General features: G+C 38.6%; 2 protein-coding genes across 2 annotated transcripts; one reads left to right on the forward strand and one right to left on the reverse strand.

Moving 5' to 3' along the window:
* Window positions 1-198: 198 nt before the first annotated feature.
* mettl14 (methyltransferase 14, N6-adenosine-methyltransferase non-catalytic subunit) lies at window positions 199-7881 on the reverse strand. Its single transcript, XM_077605829.1, has 11 exons — window positions 6689-7881; window positions 6277-6365; window positions 5460-5547; window positions 5237-5314; window positions 4832-4919; window positions 4665-4755; window positions 4231-4372; window positions 3685-3777; window positions 2760-2876; window positions 1671-1881; window positions 199-1574 (listed from the first exon to the last, which is right to left on the reverse strand). Exons 1-11 carry the CDS (start codon window positions 6752-6754, stop codon window positions 1267-1269), a joined length of 1371 nt encoding a protein of 456 aa, XP_077461955.1. The 5' UTR covers window positions 6755-7881; the 3' UTR covers window positions 199-1266.
* On the forward strand, window positions 7799-22650 carry prss12 (serine protease 12). The gene is made up of 13 exons (XM_077605839.1): window positions 7799-8314; window positions 9313-9451; window positions 10522-10694; window positions 10782-10932; window positions 11035-11213; window positions 11494-11635; window positions 11730-11950; window positions 14143-14284; window positions 16094-16299; window positions 16794-16872; window positions 17643-17765; window positions 20220-20515; window positions 21659-22650. The coding sequence occupies exons 1-13, from the start codon at window positions 7882-7884 to the stop codon at window positions 21988-21990; spliced, it is 2616 nt and encodes an 871-aa protein (XP_077461965.1). The 5' UTR covers window positions 7799-7881; the 3' UTR covers window positions 21991-22650.
* The last annotated feature ends 486 nt before the right edge of the window (window positions 22651-23136 follow it).

A 23136-nucleotide genomic window follows, 5' to 3' on the forward strand; every position in this document is an offset into this window, starting at 1 on the left:
AAATAGAATGATGTACGTCTTATTGACAGAAACGTGCAGAACGTGTTCTACTATTGTCATTGTTTTCAAGTATAAATTATGCAGTCAGACTCGTTATACCCAGATTTAGGCTCCCCCTAAATCACTTCCAGTATGTCTACTTGGAAATTCCCTATAATAATTACATATGCGAGCAAAAAATGAATGAATGAGGCTCTCCAACTTTCAAGTTTTATTACTTGGTCAAATTATGGTCATTGTAATTTTACATATAACGGTTCAGGCCCTTAAACCTTAACAAACATAAACTTCTAAAAAAGCTATTTAATATTTTTTTTTTAAAGATTTTTAATGGAAATTTTTGTCAAGTCCGGAAGGAATTTGCTTCACGACAGTGCAGTGGAAATTTTTTTGCCCCTTCTGGAGTCTTGTTTTTTTTTTAAACACGAGTTATTAGAATCTATTCAGTTTTCAAGGGCCCAATTACTTATTCCATAAGGGGAAATAGGTTTGGATTATTTTGTACCTTAGTATATCAAATCATTTAGAAATTAAATTTTGTATTCTCTTAGGTTGTTTCCGTATGCAAATTAGTTTAATGAACGGAAAACTTTCTGTGTGATAAATATGCAAAGAAACAGCAATAAGGGAGCAAATACTTTTTTAGGGCAGTGAAAATCTGGCACTATTTCAACATGTATTTTTAACACCTGAGAATTTGCCAGACCAATACAAGGATGTAGTGTAGTATCAGCGTAGTGACGTTTGTGTGGAAGATTGCGTTTTGTACTGAAAACAATTGCATTGTTTTAAAGAATGCATTGCTCAATCATACGTCAAGTTAGATAATGGTGTCAACTTTGGACATTTCTTCCCAGTGAGTATTAAAATGCACACACATACAGACAAAAAAAAACACAAAAAAACTAAATACTACATTTTCTGTTATGAAACATCCTCCCTCAATGTCTGAGGATGATGATGATTTTAATGATCTGAAAACTGAAGACCTTGTTTTTATCATACAAAAAAAATAAAAATAAATGGTGAAATGATTTTTAAAAAGTTGAATTTAACAGGAGAATCTACATGGGGAAGAAGTATAAAAGAGGGTGTGAAGAAAACAAGTGGGGCTTGACGGTGGATAAGCTGCTTGCGTATTCGGTCTGGAGCACATTTGTTTGTTCTGTGTCCAAAATGTGTCTCGGAGGTGATGAAAGGCTTCTTATCAGTAGCAACTTGTGAATAGTCAAGGAAAAAATGACAAGTTGGGTAAGAGTTTTCTCGCTAGCGTGGCGGAAAGCCCCTGTGTAGTCCTCCCCGGCCACGGAAGCCACCCCTGTCTCCGCGGAAGTTTGGCCTATTTCTTTCCCGGCCTCGTTCTCCACCTCTCCCCGCATTCGGACCACTACGCCCACCTCTTGGTGCTCCGCCACCACGGTCGGACTTCATCTTTGAGGGAGGCGATTTTGGCCGGAGACGCTCTATTTCTTCAGTGCAACCTGATAGGTGGGATTCAGGCAAAGCGAAATGAGCGGCGTAAGTCTCTGGGTTGAAGTTACTGTTGGTGAGTGTAGGACCAACGGTCAGCCATCCTATAAGGGAAAATGTAATCCAGTAACAAATAAAAAGCAAACAGAACAGGAAGAAAAATAAAAGACAATGATGTGTAAAACAAACATCTGTCACACCTGGCCTGATGGTAGAGTCTCGTCCAAAAAGGTGCAGCCTCCTGCGGCCCAAACAGAAGTGCTCGATGATGTGAAAGATCTCAACGGGCTTCTCGACATTTCCCATCTCGGGCTCCTCCGTGATTATCAAGTCAATGTCCACGTTGGCATGGATAAAATCGCCATCTCTACTTCTCCGCACCGTTCCTTTGATTCCCAATAGGCAGTGTTCCTGGAAAGAAGCATGTTACATTTTGTTTGATATTTAATGTTGTGCTGTGTTAAAAGATACATACAGTCATACCTTGAGATACGATTGTATAATGTCTCTTTTTAGTATTCAACATCCTAACAATTAGATAGTTATTAGTTACTCTGTTAGTAGATGGTGAATTAGAACAAATAAAAATGTTTTTCCATTCCAATATCCTGTTTTTTGGTGTTTTTTTCAGAGGGTGGGAACGAATTAACTTGCATTGAATTCATTTCTATGGGTAAGTTGATTTGAGATACGAGTAAATCGACTCGTAAATGAGCTCAGTCCCGGAACGCATTAAGCCCATATCTCAAAGTATTACTCTAAAATGCAGGGAAAAATTACTTTCCCAAATAGTAATGTCTTTTAGTTTGACATTTTTAACATCTAAATCATTAAGAAAATCAAACAAATTTCAATTTTGCAGAGAGACATACATCCAAGTTACTGTAAAACAGTTTAATTAATTAAAGGGTGAAAAGGTAATTTCCCCTGAGCCTAATTACTGATTGTTCCCACGCTTGCTTGCGGTGCAGAGTTTTGCATCTTGACCTTTATTGTGCATCAATCACATGGTAGGTTACCTTTAATCAGACTATATTGTAAAAATATAGTGGTGTCCCATATTATTTCATCAAACAAATTGATAAGTAATATTGATTTTACTGTAAAGTAGCGTGAGACACTATCTGTTGTTCAGAGGAACATAAGTTGGCAGCATAGCAGTTCATAAACAGGGCAAGTCTTCTGGGAATAAAATCCATGGAAAACCGCCAAAGCCTACCTGAATGTATCTGAGTGTAATTAGTTAGCGTTCGAAATAAATTGGACATTGTTGTTTTAATTTGTTGTACCTTGGTCCTCTGAAATACTGCTTTTGGGTCCAATGCCTTTGTTTTCCCTGGGTTATTTTTGTTGGTCTTGATCCAGCAGATGTCTTCACTGCGCCTGAAGCCCCATTTCCGCAAACACTAAAAACATTGTGTGAAAAGGGGAACATGATGGGTCCAAGGTCAATATTTAAGACTCAAATCTAGTGTACACTTAAAGTCTTAATGCTAAATGGGAATTTATTTTTTATTACGAATGACTAGAGGATACCGTAGTTTACTTATTTCTGATGGCGCATAAGCAATATAAGGATAAGTTTTAACTCCTGATAAAAAAAAAAAATCAACTCATAGTCATAATGCTTCTATTGCATCTCCAAAATAATTTCACTCTTATTTTGTACCTGCACATAGAACACAATCAATTAAGTAGGGAGAATGGTCATCTTTTGGCATACGGTATTTTAAGAATAATAATTATTCCTAATAACCTAATATCTTTCTTTGTATTACCAAGGAAGGCAAGAGAAATGAAGTTTCTCTTCAGTGCCTTGACCCAGAACACAAGACATTTGAAGACATTTGAAGACATTTGGAGCTGGAAATTGAACCGTGGACCCTTCTTTCAGCAGTTGACGTGCTCTGCCAACTGGGTCACACTCAAAATGTATAAAGATAAAGAAGCTACACTGTATTCAGTTGGAAAAACATATTAAGTAGGATTACCAAGTGCATAATGAGCAAAGGGGGGCTCTGCAAGTAGGTGAGAAGATCTAAGAATAGACTCTCAAATAATTGTTACTATTTGACTAACAAAAACAAGTGTGTCAACTCACGTGACTCTTGACGAAATAAAAAACGAACAATAGAATGAGAAACATTCCTTGAGCGCTGGCCAACATGTGAACTTGTGAACTGACAAGTGTATGACAGTGAGAGGAAAAGTTACCATCCTTCCTAAATCCAGGCCTTCACCCGAGCCACACCAGAGGAAGACAAAAGACCGGTGGGCAGAGATCTCTTCAATCTCCAACTTCATGATCTACCAAACGCAGGAAAGAAGATTAATGAGTTGTCATCCCTTGTATCTATTTTCTTTTTAACTTCTCCTATTTAGGATTCCATTTGTGTTGCTGTGGTGAGAGCTGAGCCACAACTGGCCTGGTGTTCAACCAAATGCAGGACAGCAATCCTTCACACACACATGCAAAACCAATGAAAAATTTTGTGTCCACAATGATCTTCACATGCATTTTTTGGCATGTTGAAGTAAGGAAAAAAACACATCGTCAAGGAAAGTCAGAACAAATATTTCACTGGACAGGAACGGACAATTTTGCCAACTTGTTAAGATGAATGCACGTTGCCCTCTACTGGATACAGAGCCAGAAATGCAGTACAAATTCATATAGACCAGTACCCCTACCCCTGTTCCTGCTAAGGTGCTCTAATACTCAAGTTAGACATTTTTACGATTTAGACCATACCAACTTACGTCATCCCAGGTCCAGAAGCGCTCCGTGTGGCTGATGCCCGATTCTCTGTAATATTCTTCTAATGGAGGTTCAAGTAGGATTACGTCAAACTCTGACTTTAAATCCTGCAGGTCAAAGTGCTCAGGGTCGGCCTGCAGGTACCTGATGAAACCATGCACACCACATCCCTATGTCAAGATTTGTACTGCAGCAAACACTGTAATACTACTTAGCCAAGGTGTAATTTCAAACCCATTTGGATAAATGTGGACCACCCACCGTCTGTCTTAAAGCCAGTGGTTTGAAGAAGCCAATTTAAAAGTGAAAATAATTGCAGTAACAATATTATGGCCCATGTTATTTCATTCATTTATCATGAAAATTGTTCGATTTGTGAGGAATTTAGAGTAGAAATGTAAATACAATTGTAATCAAACATGGTTTCTTATCATACATGGGAGGGGTGTTGGTTGTGGAGATAAGTTCGTCCTTCAGTCGTATCAGTTCTCGTAGTTTGGGGTACTCCTCAAATCGATCAGCCAATCCTGCCGACGCCACCCCAAAAAGTTAAATTGCATGCAATCAAATACAATAAGATACACTCAAACACAACGTACTCACCAACATCTCGAATGAAGTTCTGTGGCCTATGTCCCGTGTCGACAAAGTGCTGACAGTAATCATTGTGAGGGTTCAAACTCTGCGTACCCTGAAAATAAAAACATTGCACGTTGGATCTAGTATGATAGAGCATATGAAAACTGTGTTGGGAAATTTTCTACCTAATCAACAGACATTTTCTGTTGTTGTTATTTTTTGTCCTACACAGTATAAAAATGTTTCGGGGATATTTTCTTAACAAATATATTGAAAATTCAAAGAGAAAATCCCTGAATTTGAGATGCAATTTGAAATTTGACACAAAACAACAGTGTAATGACAAAGACCTACTGTGCTTATTTTTTATAAAGTTGTAAAAAAAAGTACAACTGATGTAGTTCATGCACTAAAAGGTTAAATTCAAACCTTAAGAAAAGTACTCGAGTCCTTGTAGACTTCTTCGTACGGGTTAATCTCCTCAGTCGGGGGTGCCTCTACCTCATCCTGAGACAGAGTAGCAAATATATTGTTGGTCAGGTATTTCTTACATCCATACCATGGAAATTTGACAAAACAACAACAGCAACAGCAAAATTGTAAAAGTAGTTATTGCATATTTCAACAATATGCTGCTGTCACTAACACTCACTTTTTGTTCCTCCGCATCCTCTTCAGTGTCATCACCCTCTGTCAGAGTCTTTTTCTTGGAGGAAGGGGCAGAATCATCTAATGAGGACCTGCAAAACACAAATATTAACTTTAACATGAGCACAAATTGGCAGAATCAGCCTTTTTCCTGCATATCATTTTGGAAACAGCAGTTCTCACCTTACCTTACACCAGGTCATTAATAACACTGATTATCTAACCAACCTTGCACTACGTAGGTTAGTAAAATTTTCTACAGTAACTGTGAGTTTGATACAATATTCAGAAACATATAAAAATTAAAGCACATCAACAGATATGTTCTCAAGCTACAGCAATTGATTGGAGGCATCAAATGATTATGGCAGTGGCTCCTTAGCCGGTAACCGGTCAAATAGTCCCAGGGGCTATTTAGCCGGTAACCTATTATTTAACATAGAATGAATAGGGGACTTTCTAAACCATTGAACCAATCGTATTGAAATTTGATGTGTTATTGCAAATTGATAGATTTTAACATTAGGTGAATAGGGATTTAATGACTATTATTTAGGCAGTGGCTCCATAGCCGTAGTTTCTTACTATTTACCCCACACAGAATTCTTACCGGCTAAATAGCCCCTGGGACTATTTGACCGGTTACCGGCTAAAGAGCCACTGCCAATGATTGCCAATGAAGGCCCTAGAAAACCTGGATTCACAAAGAGGATTTAAATGAAAAGAACGCTGATTTATGTAATTATAACTTGTGCATAAAGGGTTCCTACTGAGGGGCAATTTTAACCATGCTGTAACCAAATGGATTTGCAACTCCTTACCTGCATGTTTCTCTTGTCTCTTCTATTTCTTTTAGTTCTTCTTTACTGTTAAGCACAGCCCCGATGCTGTCTGCACTCTCAGCTCCCAACTGTTGATAAAGTTAAAGTGAGTAAAACTGCTCCACGTGAATAATGTCTTTGTGTTCAATGAGCATTGAAACATAAATCAAAAATATGTCAATAGTATTTTACTATTATATGTATGGATTTAAAATCACACGTTCTGAACGCACAGCTATTCAAATTCTGACCTCAGGTTTCTTTGCAATGCACATTGCAAACCATGCATGGCTGGGAGTATTATATTGCAATTTAACCATACAACGCAGTATTCAATCAGATTACTGCAAATTTTATTGTGTGCTTTAGCTACAATGCTAACAGAGGTACCAGATACTATTAGCATACTTGCCTGTTGAGCTAAAAGTTGCCGCCTAAGTTTTTGTCGCTCACGGATTTCCTGCAGACGACTGTTCATTTTGTCAATTGTTTTCAGGTAACGGAATGCACACTTAGTTCAACTCTGTGTTTACAAAAATGACTTGCTAGCTAGAAGCAAACAACTAGCCAACGTTGGAATTATGGGTCAAGTGTTGTGGGAGCGCTCAATGTATCCATAGTCAGAATGGCGGAGCTTTGTTGTTTATTTAATGCGGGAGTAACTATTAACTTTTTAAATCTAATTTTAATCAAATTACATTACCTTTTTAATATAATACACGTGGCTTTGGTGCTTGGAACAATGAAATTGTATTGAAAACATCAAAATATCAACAACATGGGCGCTCAATGTGTTTCCGTGAAAAATAAGCATCCACATGTAGGCGTAATGTAACTGGACGCCTATGTGTGTAGAGTTTTCTTCCTCCAATCAGATTACGCTCCGTTTTAGTGGGCGTTGACTTTACGCACATAAGTATACAGAGAGATTTTATTATTTTGAAATACTAGTTTGCTCAGTGGACAAATTCGACTATGCCCGTTTGAATGGATCGGATGTCAAGCACCGTCAATAGCACAGAAAGATTATCATTATGGCTGTTATTGATAATTACATAAAAATAATATTTGAAAAAATGCAATAATGATCAATAATTATAAATGTGTACAATAATAGTTGCTAACATTTACATTTTTTGCTATTAAAAAATAGTCACTTGATATATATAAAGTGGTCAAAAGTCTTAAGCATAAAAAAATGAGAAGAGAAAAAAAATAGAAATGACCAAATATAGTAGAAATAAGGTCATGTGTGTTAACTTTTGAATAGCTGTCCAGTGTAGTGACCACTGATTCTGGAAGCGTTGAACACGAATTGTGTTAATTTGGTATGGTTCAGATGTTTGGTTGAAAAGCCTTTGAACATTTTCACATTAAGGACAATTTTTGGGGCCACTGTAAACAAAATATGAGATGAAAATGGTAATTTCAGTACTTATGTAGACTATTGTCTGTTTTGCCCTTCTATTATGCACGTCATCTCATAAATTTACAGACACAAACCATATCGAGTACGTCTATATTCTCTTTGTCGAAGACAGCCATATGATTTTTTCCCACTCAGCAGTCTACTGTAATGCAGTTTGATTGATCGGTTCCCACCCCATGCTCCCTCCCGTCCCACGCCAGGTCGATGCGTTTGGCCGCAACTCCTCGTTCTCCTCATCTGATGCTATTCCAGCCGCGTGCGGACTTGCAGGATCCAAGCGACAGATCCCCGGCATGACGGCGGTCTTCGTCGCCCTCACGGCCGTCCTCCTGTGGTCGAGCGGCGGCCAGTCGTCATTTATCCAGGCGTTCGGTGACTGCGCGCAGGGTCGCGGGTCCGGCGCTGCGTACCGGGGCGCGATCGACGTCACCGAGTCCGGCGCACGGTGCATGAACTGGAGCGAGGTGGGCGGCTTCACCGAGCGTCATCCGGGAAAAGACGTCGGGGAGCACAATCAGTGTCGAAATCCTGACGGGAGAATCCGAGCCTGGTGCTTTTTCCGGAACAAGAGAGGAAGAGTGGACTGGGGATATTGCGATTGTAAACAAGGTAAACACCATAAATCGTGCATCCTGCAGCTTTGGCAGGCAGGCAGCGCACTTCTTATTTGCAGAGCATAATCTCACTCAACATTTGCAGGTTTGCAGGCAGAAATTTCAATGATATTTCCAAAGTTGTTTAACGTTCAGTCCAAATAAAGCCTTGGCACAACTGTTTTTAAAAAAACAATACTGACCCAGGAGATTATCGCTTCAAAATCTCATTATGATGACCTTATTATGCACAGTATGATTTAATGATAATGGCTTTAAATATAACATGAGTACTAGACTGCTGTGAAACAATGAAAGAGCAGCCTCCAAATGTTGCTCTCAGATGTGGCACAGTTTTGTGTTATATTTTAACACAACTGAGTCTTTCAATAATGTATAAGTTTACTTCATGAAGTATGGACTTCCATTGAGGGTGAAGTGAGAAATGTTTTTATACAAATATTGTTTTCCATTCAAATATTTCTTAATTTACACATTTAATCAATTTCATTCCATGCACACTTACAAGGCACATTATAGTACTTCAAAAATTGTGGGTGCTTGTTGTCTGATTGTTGTTTTTTGTTTGAGAAAACTATCCCACACCAATATTAAAATATACAATCTTTAGTATGATTTCCATTTTTTTCCAAGGTTGAACTTAAGACAATAAGGAAAAAAATGCTATCAATTGCCTATTTATTCATATTTACATTGATACCAAGTAGAAAATGAATTTGGTTGGGTCAAAATGTCATAAAGATGATTTGATTTTTTTCCTATTTCAAAAGCACTTGAGCATTGATCATACAGTCAAACCTGTCTGAGATATCTAAGACCCTGAGAAGTAAGATAGGGTCTATGATCACACATGAAAACATATACATACTATGATATTGTGTCACCAGTTTTGTTAGGTTTCCTATACCATTAAAACTCAATGCTTATTAATTATTGGTATCTGTATGAAAAGCCCTACTTTTATATGAGCCGTGCCCTGCTTTGCATGCCAAGGCTCAGTACGTCTGCAAGGGGGCCGCTCCAAACTGGATGGCAGGGTGGAGGTCTACCTGGGAGGAGTTTGGGGGTCCGTTTGCAGTGACAACTGGCAAAATGAAGACGCTGCAGTTGTCTGCAGGCAGTTTGGCAGGGGGTAAGTCTGCACATATGCATATGTTCACAGTTAAGTCTACATATAATGTGTGCAGCAACGATGACTCACTGGGGTTAATGGTCACTAAATTTTCCCTTTGTCTTAATGATATTATATACAATATAAAATACTGATTGATGCACACAATTTACAGTTGGAAACAACTAATTTCTCGAGAGTTTTTTCTCAGCCCAACTTTAGGAATATACAGCCTCTGAGGATAAGCTGTAATGTGTGTGCGTGAATGTCCATAAATCACGTATGTACATATTCAGTGCAGGTGCACCATAAAAAAATTCACATTGATACGGTATTTTTAGGCTTGTTAAAAATGATGAGAGCATGATGGGAAGGCTCATGGATCGCACGTAGTACTCTTTTGTCTTTTTTTTCCCTTTTTGCCAGTGACCTTTGCATTCCAAACCTCCATTCCCTGGACATATTGAAATACCTTGTGTGCTTCACTTATTTACCTTGTTACCACCACTCTTGTTTCTCTTCCATCTGAGCCTTATTGCTACTTTGTCTAACCTATGACCTCAATTGCATTTTCTTTTAGCTCTAAACAAATCATCAGGCAATGTAATGTTTTAAAATATGGATTTATTTTGTGTTTAGGTCTTTCACAAACACATACAGTGTCATGCATGACAGAGGACTAAGCTGCACGCTTCCATCTGTTGACACTAAAATCAGCTCTGGCACGCATGCCTGCATTTTTATGCAAGAGGCAAACCCCTAGCAGGAAGGAGAGCACACAAATGTCAGCCATATGTCTGGCAGAAAGGCCACGAATGGGCGTCACGTGGCCAGATATTGAACACTGTAGGGTGCATAAGTGCTCACAGTGTATAGTATTTGTAATGATGGTAAATCATGAACAGTCTCGTGTCTAAATGGCATTGCAAGAGGCTTGAAGCATTTCTGCTTTGAAAGACTTGTACCTGCTTTCCAGTAGGATCTGCAGAAAACAGTTAACAAGTAGAACTGTCTTTTTAAAAATCATTTTCTCTATTCTCTGCTACATTGGATCGCCTGGATTTACATTTTGATTCTCGATTCCCTTCCAGCCTCTCAGGCCGTGCTTATTCACTCCCTCTGTCTCGTCCGAGCATGGCCAGGCTCCACTGGAAATCCGTCCATTGCCAGGGAGATGAATCTGATCTGCTCCAGTGTCCAAAAACCATTTGGAATGGAGATGAGTGCTCTCTTGCTGCAGCTGTGACTTGCACCAAGCAGCTTGGTAGGTGGTAGTAGCTTCCAAGTTATTTTTATTTTATTTTTTTGGAATGTGTCTTATGAATGAACGTTCTGAGTTGTACTTTATCAGATGCAGTGATGGTGCCTATACGGCTGGTAGGAGGTCAAACTATATCTGAAGGAACAGTTGAGGTGTTCCATGCGGGCCAATGGGGCTCCATATGTGATGACCAGTGGGACGACAGTGATGCAGAGGTGGTATGTCGACAACTGGGGCTAAGGTGTGAAGGCATGAAGGTTTAATATAATCAATGAGAAGCAATCAGATCGGAAGTCTTGTAAGTTTTCCAATAATTACTCTGCATTTTCCTTCTTCCTTTTAGTGGTGTAGCACGGGCATGGGGTCAGGCACATTATGGAAAGAGCTCTGGCCGTGTGTGGCTGGATGAGGTGAGGTGCACAGGAAATGAACTCACTGTGGAACAATGCTTGAAAAGTGCTTGGGGAGAGCACAACTGCCTCCATTCCGAAGATGCCGGTGTCTCTTGTAACCCTTTAAAAGGTATATGATGCCTCCTGCATCTTTGTGAATTACCCATGTTTTTATCAAAAACCATAGTGCAACACTAACCAGGTTTGTTTTTCCAACTTTTTTGTATGCTTACATTTTCATGTACTTGGCATTTGATTTCCGAAAAACTAGAGCTTTCAGAAAAACTAAGTTTAGAATTTGAACCTTTAAGACTTTTTTTGTTGACTAGTCTTATTGGTATAGATGTCTACCTAACAATTTGGAGAAAATGATTAGAAGCAACAGGGTAACCTGCCTTTTATCACCACAGATGGAGCTATTAGGTTGGTGGGTGGGCCTGGGGGCTATGAGGGACGCTTAGAGGTCTTCTACCACGGACAGTGGGGAACAGTGTGTGATGATGGTTGGACGGACTCAAACACACAAGTAGTGTGTCGTCAACTAGGTTACAGGTAACAATGAATAGTTAATTTAGACATCAATGTGTATTGTCATTTCTAATGGATGTATTACATAAATAAATGTGTGTGTGATTGGACTGTCCAGATTAGGCCACACACTGGTCCCAGAAGGACTAGATATTACGCCAGTTCCTCGTTTTGGGGTTGCTTCTGGTCTAATTCTTTTGGATGACGTGAGCTGCACAGGAAAAGAGCCCAGCCTATTGCTGTGCAAGCGGGATGAGTGGCTCCGTCATGACTGCACACACCATGAAGATGTAAACATCGCGTGCAATGGAGACCGCCTTGGGGATGGACTTCCGACGAGTAAGACATAATATATTTTTTGACATAGCAATAATAAATATATCCAATGTGTGCTTGCAAAACACTATAATAGCCTACTCCAGGTTCTCTGCAAACCTAAGATAAACAACCACAACTTCTAATTCCAACTTCATGCGATTTATATCATATAGTACAGTACAGTGGTTTTATGCTTAGTGGTTAATACATTAACTATTGACCCTGCTCCTGATGTATATACCATACATACTCCTGAAGAGCCAAACACAGGAAACCAGAGTCTTCATTTTCACCAATTTCCTTTGTCTACTATGTGATGGAGACGTTTCCAAGGACTTTCCCAAGCGCCTGCACTCAATTAAAACCTCATATTAGAAAATCCAACATCCCTCAAGTGGTGGTTGGTGATGTCATGCAGATTTTAAAGGCACATCTCCCGATAAACGTACCCTGCTGTAACAACTGGATTTATTGTTAATCTACTTGCTTTTCTGAATGTAATCCCCATGATACTGACCAAATAGTTTATATGTGGGTTTAGTGGGCTCAGACTGTAGACTCACTGCTCAAGTGTAAAACCAGACTTCACACATTTTGTGTAAAAAAGGTGCTGTTGTGTCATTTTTGGCAAGAAAGTGGGATGTAAGGTTTTGGGGTTTAGCACAAACATCAGTCAGTGCAATATTGGACAATAAAAAAGGGGAAGGTAGAGAGGAAGAAGAAAGTGTGGTCGTTGTTTTTATGGGTCCAGTTCTCTGTCGTCTCGCTCTAAATGCAACATACAGTAAACTGGATGTGATAAGTCTACTGAGCGTCACGGAAGAGAAAGCATGTGGGACTTTTCTTTGGTTGGCGATCAAACAGTTGAGACTGAAATAGCTGTTTCACATGCTGAGGGTTTATTTATGCAGCTTAGGAAGCTTTGGCAAAAGCCTGAGGAACATTCTGGGTTGCTTAAGAATTATGTCATTACTGCAAAGCATTTATGAGTTTCCTTGTGCGGATATGTGTGTTAATGTGTGCAACCTTCCCCCTCGGCAGATTGCTTCATGTTGATTTTTCAAAAGAACAGACAATGTAGAGATGACTGGCAAGGTTTTCAAGTGACGCAAAATGGCATTTTAAGGCAGGAATGGGTTTCTCCAAAGCTACAGGCTTGTTTTCTATATTTTTTTCAACTGATTGTTCTCTACCTGATAGTTGCTCAATGGATGTTTAACTTGCATTGGGTATAGGGAAGTAAAACAAACCTACAGGCAGTGTGGAACGCGCCAACATAAAAAAAACCCATCTCTGTCATATATTAAACCATGAAAATAGTGTGTGATGCAGGGATGTGGCAATAGAATGAGAATGTAGACATGAAAACTAAAAGTTTATTTTCAAATGTGAAAAATAACAGCAAAAGGCAAAATTATTTTTAGTATATTTTTGTTCCACAGTTTAGTATTTTCAAAGATATGCAAAATGAGGCAGTCTTAGCCAGGTGTTACGATAAATGGGTGTAGGCTAACTAGTAGATGCCAAAAGCATGTTTCAGGCATCACTATATTGGTAAAGATAAAAAGAGGGTGTGACCGCATTGACTCCGTATGACATTATCAGAAATATATTTACCTAGATGTTGAAATCAAGGAAGGAACAAAACAAAGTTCAAAATTCCCGTGACGACTTAAAGAAAAACCCGCATGAGATGAGACATTAAAAGACAATGGCATCGGTTTAAGACTTCCTGCAATAAAAAAAAACATGTTTGACTAATGACACGTTTGAAACACAGTATCACATTACATTTAAAATCCCCAGTTCCTAAAAATGTCAATATTCCAGTCAATGAAAGGTTGATGACATAGCTAACCTAAATTTAGAGCCTCTGTAATTTCGCCAATTACTTTCAAGCAGACATGTGCAGCAGCTGTTTCCTTTGTCGGGAACGTGTGCACACTTGCCCACATGTGTATGTTTTCATTTTGGTCTTGGCATTTCTCAAAAGCATAGCTCACTTTTAGAGGAAATGACTGCCAGGACAGTATCTGTGGATGATCCATCAAAAATATATTTTTGTGTGACCTCATTAGACACTGATGGAGGTATGATATTGGATTCATTAAATATTGGGTTACAGTTTGTCATCATGGATGGGTTTTTAATGGTGGCTCCCTAGCAAGGAAAGTCATTTCAGTGTGTGTGTGTGTCTTTGTGTTGATTTTCAGGTGTTCCAGTGAGGCTCGTGGGAGGAGAAAGCCCCAGAGAGGGGCGGGTAGAAATCTACTTGTCTGGTCAGTGGGGGACAGTATGTGATGACGGATGGACTGATCGGGATGCTGAAGTTGTGTGTCGACAGATGGGATACAGGTATGTGGGCTAACGAATCTGGCTGTATCTGTTGCACCTCAATTAATCCATGCAGCACACTGATGTGCAAAAGATGCGCCATGAAGGTTGTTTTTTATTTGTTTTTTAAGGGAAAAATTACAACAAAGCTCATTAGTAGGGCTAGGATCCCAGCTAATTATATTAGTAGTTAAGAACGATGATTTAACAATGAGACTTTATCTTGGGGTAATAAAAGGAGCTGGTTATTATCCTTTTTTTTAGAGTATGCTATGAAATTTAAAGAAATAGTATGATATTTTCAGTTATTTGTTTTTTATACCGCTTATCGTCACAAGAATCGGTGGTGTGCTGGAGTCTATGCCAGCCAACTGTGGGCAGTAGGCAGAGGACACTGAATTGTTTGCCAGCCAATTGCAGGGTACACAGAGATTACATGGAGAGAACAAACAAACTCCCCAAAGGAAGGTTGGAATTTACTTGGGATTGAACCCTCAATCTCAGAACTGTGAGCCGGATGTGATAACCACTCGTCCACCATCCCACCCTAAAGCGATATAATAATTCACTTTTTTGTTTCTACACCCACATTTAACCACGGGCATGAATTTTCCACTGTTCATCTCTTCATCTCATACAATGTTTCTGTTTCCATTTAATAACACATCACGTTCAAATTGAGTTAAACTACAAAGACTAACAAAACCTTTGCTATCAAGATAGCCAGATAGATAACATCTATTACCCAAATCTTTGAATGGAAATTCTTCACTATTAAACAGCTTAGCTTACATCATGTTGAAAACCAAAATAAACAACCTCTTAGGGGACCAAATAGTGCTAAGTGATGGAATGTCTCATCTTCTCTGTGTCTTATTATCCTGTCCCTCTGAGTCGCTGTTCCCTTTTCCATGACAAGTTATTGTCTAGAGAGTGCTGTCATGAGGACACAAAAGTATCTGCACTCCCTGACTACAAATGGCTTGTCGTTTTTTTTCCTCCGCATGCGTGTGTCTTGTGTTGGTGAAAGCCACATCTGGTGAATATTAGCATGACGGAGCAGCGGAGCATGTTGAAGGTGTCTAAAGGCCAGGTCGGGATCATCATTCTGTCTGAAGCAGGGTGTGGTGAAAGGTTGTTAAATACAAAACCCTCCCCTGTGGTTAGACAGTTCTCTCCAGATGATAAAGCAAAAATGTATACAAATTATATACAGATCCAACTTTGACCCAAATTGACCTGAATAACGCATGTTGGGATTATGCTGTCATACTGCAATTTCTAAGAGCTTTTTTACCCTTAAATAGAGTTTTTTTGCTTTATATATATATATATATATATATATATATATATATATATATATATATATATATATATATATATATATAATAAATAATAAATAAACAGAGATGTTTTGTTTATATATATAAACCAAACATCTCTGTTTATTTATTATTTAGTATTATTATTTATTAAAGTGATCTTTCATTAAATGTCATTTAATAGGTTTTGTGAACTCATGCATTTGAAGATGTGTGTTCATAGAGATGTACATATTGGTGCTTAAGATAATTGTTTAGTTTTGAAAATTTCTGCAGTGTGACACATTTGTTTAATATTCTATTTTTGACCCCTGATGCTAATCTACACTTGACTGTCTTCAGTTTTGATTTAATTATTGTTTAGTTGACGTTGGCAACAGTTTCATGATGTGAAATACCAAATATTGCCATCCCATTCACATGTTTTTGAGTGCTCAACTTTGTTATATTGTTAATGGATGATAATTACTGAGAAAACACACTCAAACAAGAAATCTATTGTCTTCAGGGGGCAGGCGAAGGCCCGTGTCATGGCGTATTTTGGCGAAGGGACGGGACCCATTCACGTGGACAATGTGAAGTGCAGCGGTGACGAACGGTCCATCTCTGACTGTATCAAGCAGGCAACTGGCACGCACAACTGTCGCCATAGCGAGGACGCCGGCGTAATCTGTGACTACGGTGAACACCAGCTCGGCCACAAGGACGTTAAAGGTGAGTCAGGTAGTGCGTTGTAGTTGTAGTTTTGATGTCTCAAAGTAATTTGAGAGCTCTGCGATCGATTGATTGATTTCAACAGCATTTGAACTGAGGTTACACTTTCCTGCTTGGTGCACTGAAAATCTAATGAGCCAAGATAAATCATAGAGGTATTTTTAGCATGGCCCTTCCACTGTGTGTAAAAATGTCCAGTTTGTGAAATGGATCTTTTCCTATGTTATTGTTTCATCCTGTCCATCACACATTGAGACAGGCTCACATCTCCATTAGTTTCCTACACATATTAAATTTAATCGTAAGTCAACACCCATTTGGGATGTTTGGCAACTAAACTTTTATCCTATAAAAAAGAGCAATTTCAGACTTGGAAAAGAAATATGTTAAATGTTTAAAGAAACCAACATCCGAGCCTGAATTTATGGTTTTACAATCACCACTCTCCCAGAACGTTCTCATAATGATAAACATCTCGAATCTGTCTCAATCAGCTCCTGTCAATCAGATTTGCGGGCTCCGGCTCGCGCACACTCGGCAGCGGCGAATCATCGGCGGGGAGAATTCACTGAGGTGAGGCTGCGGTGTGATAGAAAAGATTTTCAAAAGACCCACACAATACGATGGGGAACATGAAACACATTTTTACTATTCCAATAACAACATGAAAAGGACAGTGTCCAATTTGAATATAAGTGACAATAGCTGTGACACACAAATAAGAAATGGGTGATACAAGAGGTCTGTTTAAGTCACCAGTAGTTAACACCAGCTCATATCTCAACGTGAGTGTGCCACATTTTAAGGAGGTAAGAGGGGCAGATTTGATTGGCGCTAAATGGATTAGAATGGAGTCAATATCTCAACAGCACAAAAGGTTGTCTCTCAACAGTGCTGCCATATTGCATATCTGAAATACATTCCATCACCTGGCCCATTTGCGTAGGACTTCAAGATACTAAAATAGATCCTGGTATGTTTAAAACGAATGAGTGATAAACAGAGAAAATATTCACATGATTCATCTCTGCTAAAACATGCAGAAACTAGTTCGTTACTGTGTTATAAGGTTTCAGTTCTTGTTAATTACTGGAAGTTTTCCATGGGAGTGCTCTTCCAATCAGCTTCTGGTTGCTCAACAGGTTTTTTTTCGCACATATTTTTTGGGAAAATGTCAGCTATTGTTTAGAACAAAGTTGTGTATTGTTTATTGTGTATTTGTCCTTGAGTCCTGCTATACTGGTTAGAAGTGAACAACAAATGCATCTGAAAATATGAAAAAAAAAGAGAAGAAGCCATTAATACTTTGTGGTCACTTGTGTGCATTCATACATCTGTTTTAGGAGCGGCTGGCCTTGGCAGGCTGCGATACGTTTACGCGGGTCTCGAGGGGATGGGAGGCTGGTGTGTGGAGCGACTTTAATTGACACTTGCTGGGTCCTCACTTCGGCACACTGCTTTAAGAAGTAAGGACATATGTCACATATTTCTCCCTTTTGAATACAGTAGCTACTTAAAGAAAGTGTGTCATATTTTTCTTGCTTTGAGTATTATACACAGAATATTACCATACCAGTCATCCAGATGTGAAATTATGTCTGGTCTCTTAGGTTTTTTGTTCTTTTTCCCCTACATAAAAACCTAGTAGAAGTTTGGCTTGGACATAATTTTTCCTCGACATGTGTATTAACTAAAGACACTTAATAATTTAATTTCCGTTTTTGTTTTGACTTTCCGACACCCCATTCAATAATGTAGCATTAACCACTAAGACTTATTTATTTCCAAATATGAATCAAGATAGACGTGGACTCCGAAGTCCTAACTGTGGTCCGGTACTCACTTGGAAAGAGATGTATAGTTAATACATAAATCTCATCTGTTTTTCTTATTCAAAAATAAATCGAAACAAAAAGATGCCTGGAATGTCTTCAATGGAAATTAAAAATTGATGCTTTGATGTTATTCCAGACATTGCAGTAATAATAGGTTGTGGCAACGCGGCACAGACTGATAGATTAATAGGTATAAATTATTGACGTAAAAAAAAACACCTAAACCGCGAGCAAACAGGTAAGGTAACATTAAGCACGTCTCTTTTATTGTTTCCTGCAAACAAGTAAGTCAGCCTCATTAAACTCATTAAATTATTTTTAATACCAACATTTCAAACTAAATAATGTAACCTGTGACATGACGCAAATACGCTCCTGCTAAAGAATGCTGGTTTTTAGTGTTTTAGCATTTTCCAACTCTACTCACATTTTCCATAAACACGTGATGATTTACATTTGCGTGTCATGCTATGTATTACAGCACTACTGCTGGTTTGTGCAGTTTTGCACAGACGACCTGATATCATTTAGCCTCCTTGCAGCTAGTAGATTAATGCTATTTATATTTTGTGACTGTAAAGCTCTGGTCGTGCCAACTGTAACAAAACACCAGACCATTTTAAACACACGGGATGGGTAACTTGGGCAACATGATTATGTGGTAGTTAATATCTAACGTATACCTGACACCAACTGTATTAACAGATGGACCGGGTGTGTGTTTATAAATGTCTAAGTACTTAGCTGCAGGTCAATCTGTTTGAATTGTTGTGGAAATTTCCTGGTGTTTTCTTTGTTGTGTGTGGCCGTTTCCACTGAAAGGCGTTTGCAAAAATATCCAAACATGTCAGCAAGTGAATCAAAACATTTCATCATGTGGCCTTGTGACTGAGATTAAATCATAAACACAATGGCACAAGGACAAATAGACTGTTATCTTCATATAGTTTTGTGCGTACTTTTCACCAACTGGTCATCAACAAACAAGGTTGCAGAAGGTTGTATATTTATTCGGTAGTTTGAGGATAATTAATTCCATTTTATATTGCCAGAGGCTATCTGGTTAAATACTTCCAAAGACTAAATTTCACAAACAAAAAGAAAAGTTGGTCTAAAACAAGGGTGCTCAAACCATTTTCTGCTAAAATCTACTTTTCAAGTGATCTACCTTGTGAGAATAAATCCAAGACATACTATAGTTTAAAGATAACAATACAAATGAACTGTAGAGTCTGTAAAATTCTGACTTTGAAGAAAGTAATGCAAAGTTGTTCAATTTCATTTTATTATTTAGCAAATGAAATAATGAAAAGTAATTTTATCCAATCCTAATTGACCTAAGATTGAAAAAAAAAATGCTTTGTTTTTCAAAACAAAACAAAAAACAGCACTTTGGCTTTTATATCCAGCATTTTAGCAACTGTTAACCTTGTAAACAATGCATCAGAGCTTTCTTTTAATACTGTGCTTGCTTGCATGATTTAACTTTATGAGGAGAGTCTCACTACTAGTAACAACTGTCACTATTATCTGGTGCATTTCTATACATGCACACAAAAAAACTATATTTTTTATAAATGCATCCTTAAATAACTGGTCACTCACAGCTTAATGCACATGTGTCAAAGTGGCGGCCCGTGGGCCAAATCTGGCCTGCCGCATCATTTTGTGCGGCCCGAGAAAGCAAACCATGAGTGCCGACTTTCTGTTTTAGGATCAAATTAAAATGAAGATTATAGATCTATACTAAATTTCCTGATTTTCCCTCTTTTAAATCAATAATTATAATTTTTTAATCCATTTTTTTCAGTTTTTATTTCAAAAATCATTTTGTAAAATCAAAAAATATATAAAAAAAAGCTAAAATAAACATTGTTTTAGATCTATAAAAAACTGAATATTCAGGGCTTTTAATCCAGTTCTTTTAATCCATTTATTAAAAAAAATCTAAATATTATATCTAAAATGGTCCAACCCACATGAAACCGAGTTGACGTTAATGCGGCCCGCGAACCAACCCGAGTCTGACACCCTTGGCTTAATATATGTTATTTCTTTACTGCATCATATTATCTTTCTTTACAGGTATGGCAACAACACTAGACAGTACAAAGTCAGAGTAGGCGACTATCACGCCCTTGTCCCTGAGGAGTACGAGGAGGAGTACGGTGTCGATCAGATTGCCCTTCATCCAAGTTACCGCTCCCACAGCAACGATTACGACCTGGCCTTGGTTCGGCTGTCACCGGGCGCTGTCGGCCACACACCGGGAGAGTGCGTGTCATTCAACCGTCACGTCCTTCCCGCCTGTCTGCCCCTGAGGAAGGAGAGGGCGCTCAAACAAGCCAGCAACTGTCACATCACCGGCTGGGGCGATACAGGTGAGCTTTCATTCGTGTATGTGTGCGTGGAGGAGTGAAGGCAAAGTGGCCCTTGGGTGCAAAACAAGCCGGAAAACTGTCACTGTGGTGTCGAAAGCTTGAAACGCCTCAAGGTGCGGGTGCGGGAAAAGAAATATCAATAATTATTGATTCATTTGTTGATTGACTCATGATTATAGTGGGGGAACTCTTTAAAAAGTAAAGGGGTGTTTTATTAGTTTATGTAAGAACAGTGACAACATGGGCTATTTAAAGTGTCTATTAATGGAGTGTGGTGGCTGTTTGACCTAACAACAAGATGTCTACTTTGCACACGTGCTTTAATGTGACACTTAGACATGCATACCTGTATGTTGAAAACACTTTGCAGCCCAGGGTTTTATTACTTTAACAACCAAGTAGTGGAAAGTGTCTCTGAGCTATGCGGATTTTTTTTTAACTGTGCCTAAAAGTTCAATTCATTTAATTCAATGGATTCAATGATGTGCAGATTGAGAATTGTGGTGAAATGGTGGTTGTGCCAGGCATGTTTTTTTTTTTTTATTCAACTGGTATTTTGTTAACAGCCAGGTTTTAGAATGGATGTTTTTTTTCATGCTTTTGTTGCGATATTCTTTATCAGCTGAGCTCAGAGGTCTCATTTTCTACGTTCAACAAAAAAAATTCACCTAACTGTAAAATGTGTGATGTAGCTGGATGTAAAAGTCACGTCAGTAGGTCAAATTAGTGGAATTTTCATTCATTCCCTCAGCTCATTTTTTAAGTTAGCTGAGTAGGTGCAGTACATATATTTGTTTTTCATGCACATTCAAGCCTCACAAAGGCTTAAGTAAGAGTTTGAATTTGGGCTCTGGTTATCCGTATGGAGTTTGCATGTTCTCCACTTGGATTGGATTGGATAACTTTATTCATCCCGTATTTGGAAAATTTCATTGTGACAGTAGCAAGAGGGTGAGATTGCAGATACAGGAAAGGCATAGTTATAAGTTAGATGTGGGTTTAATGAAGCTTTAAAGGGTTTTCTTTATTTTATGGTGACGTTAACACAATAAAATCTCATGTAAAGTATCAAATAACAAATCCTCACTAAGACTAATTGACAAGATATTAGTATTCATTTGAAAACTTCCAACTTCCCCGCAGGTCGTTCGTATTCCAAGACCCTCCAGCAGGCACCGCTCTCCATTCTTCCTCGCCGCCAATGCCAGCAATATTTCCAAGGAGCTTTCACTAGCCGCATGCTGTGTGCAGGCAGCGTTCAGCAAAACAAGCGCGTTGACAGTTGCCGCGGCGACAGCGGAGGGCCTCTGGTGTGCGAGCGCCTCGGAGGCTCTTGGGTGGTTTACGGGGTCACGTCGTGGGGTCACGCCTGCCGGACGCAGCAGTCGCCTGGTGTCTACACTAAAGTGTCAGCCTTCAGCTCCTGGATACACAAGGTGATGGCACATAATGAGGGAAAGCATAGAAGCCCATAAACACAACCGACCTCTCAGTCTCCATATAGGCTTACCTGATTGGTAAGGTGAGTTGAATGACCAAAAAAAAAAAGACACTGAATATATGTCTTTGTAATAAGCACTTATTTAAAATGGTCGTGAATGGCTCTTTAATATTAATGTCTTTGCAGTATTTTTTTGAAAATATTATTTTTGTCGCTTAGCTGCATTCTACCAACATTAAGTTCCGTTTGAGCAATGTTTAAATATTTTAATGTGTAAAGGGACCACAGCGTGAATGTGTGGAGTAATTGCATGAGTGTCTTTGCAGATTTGCACTCAGTCGTCTGCACGTTTGTCCTCGCTTGCATGACTAAAAATACTAAATATATCATTGTTTTGACATTTTGAAAGGACATTTTCTCTTGCACCAACACTCATAAATGTTTGTCTTCAGCAGGGACAGAAGTGATTACAATCAAAGCACATAATATTTCTATAGATTTTTAGAACAGCATGCACCTGTTCGTGACTCCATTTATTGTGCTCGGATATTTTAACAACATGCAACAATCTGATACACTTGAAAAAGGCTGATGCTTCTGAATGCTGTCTCCTTATTTTTGATAAATAATTCTATCTAGTTCAATGTACTGTGTTGTTTATGAATAAACTATGATTTTGTATTTAAAAAACAAATGTTAACCCTTTCACTTTTGCTTCTCATATATTTATAATTGTCCTTTAAGTGACATCACCTTTTTGCATATTTTTTGGCATCTATAAATCTTCTATTTGAATCTCTCTGGTATGTTGCACCATGTCTACAAGATTAGCTGCCATTTTCAGACGTGTGTCCATCAATTTCAACAGGCAAGCATTATAACTAACACATTTAAAAATGGATAGTGAATGTGACGGCCACAAACTGACAGATTCCATGTGTAGTTACTTATGTCTCTCCAAGCATGGAAAACTATAATAATGTTTTTGCACTAGTACTATATAAATACTACTCTAGTTGCTATATAGCCAATGTAATTTTGTCTGCGCAAGTGCACCACCATGTGGTTTTCAACAGGATGCATAGGCGTAACCAACTTTTTAGTTTAGTACATTGACTGCAGTGATAAAAATCAAGGTTTTACTTCAGTTTAAACTCCTGCACCTATTGTATTTATTTTA

The sequence above is a fragment of the Stigmatopora argus genome, chromosome 7 (genome assembly GCF_051989625.1).
Source record: "Stigmatopora argus isolate UIUO_Sarg chromosome 7, RoL_Sarg_1.0, whole genome shotgun sequence".
In the NCBI taxonomy this organism is placed as follows: domain Eukaryota; kingdom Metazoa; phylum Chordata; class Actinopteri; order Syngnathiformes; family Syngnathidae; genus Stigmatopora; species Stigmatopora argus.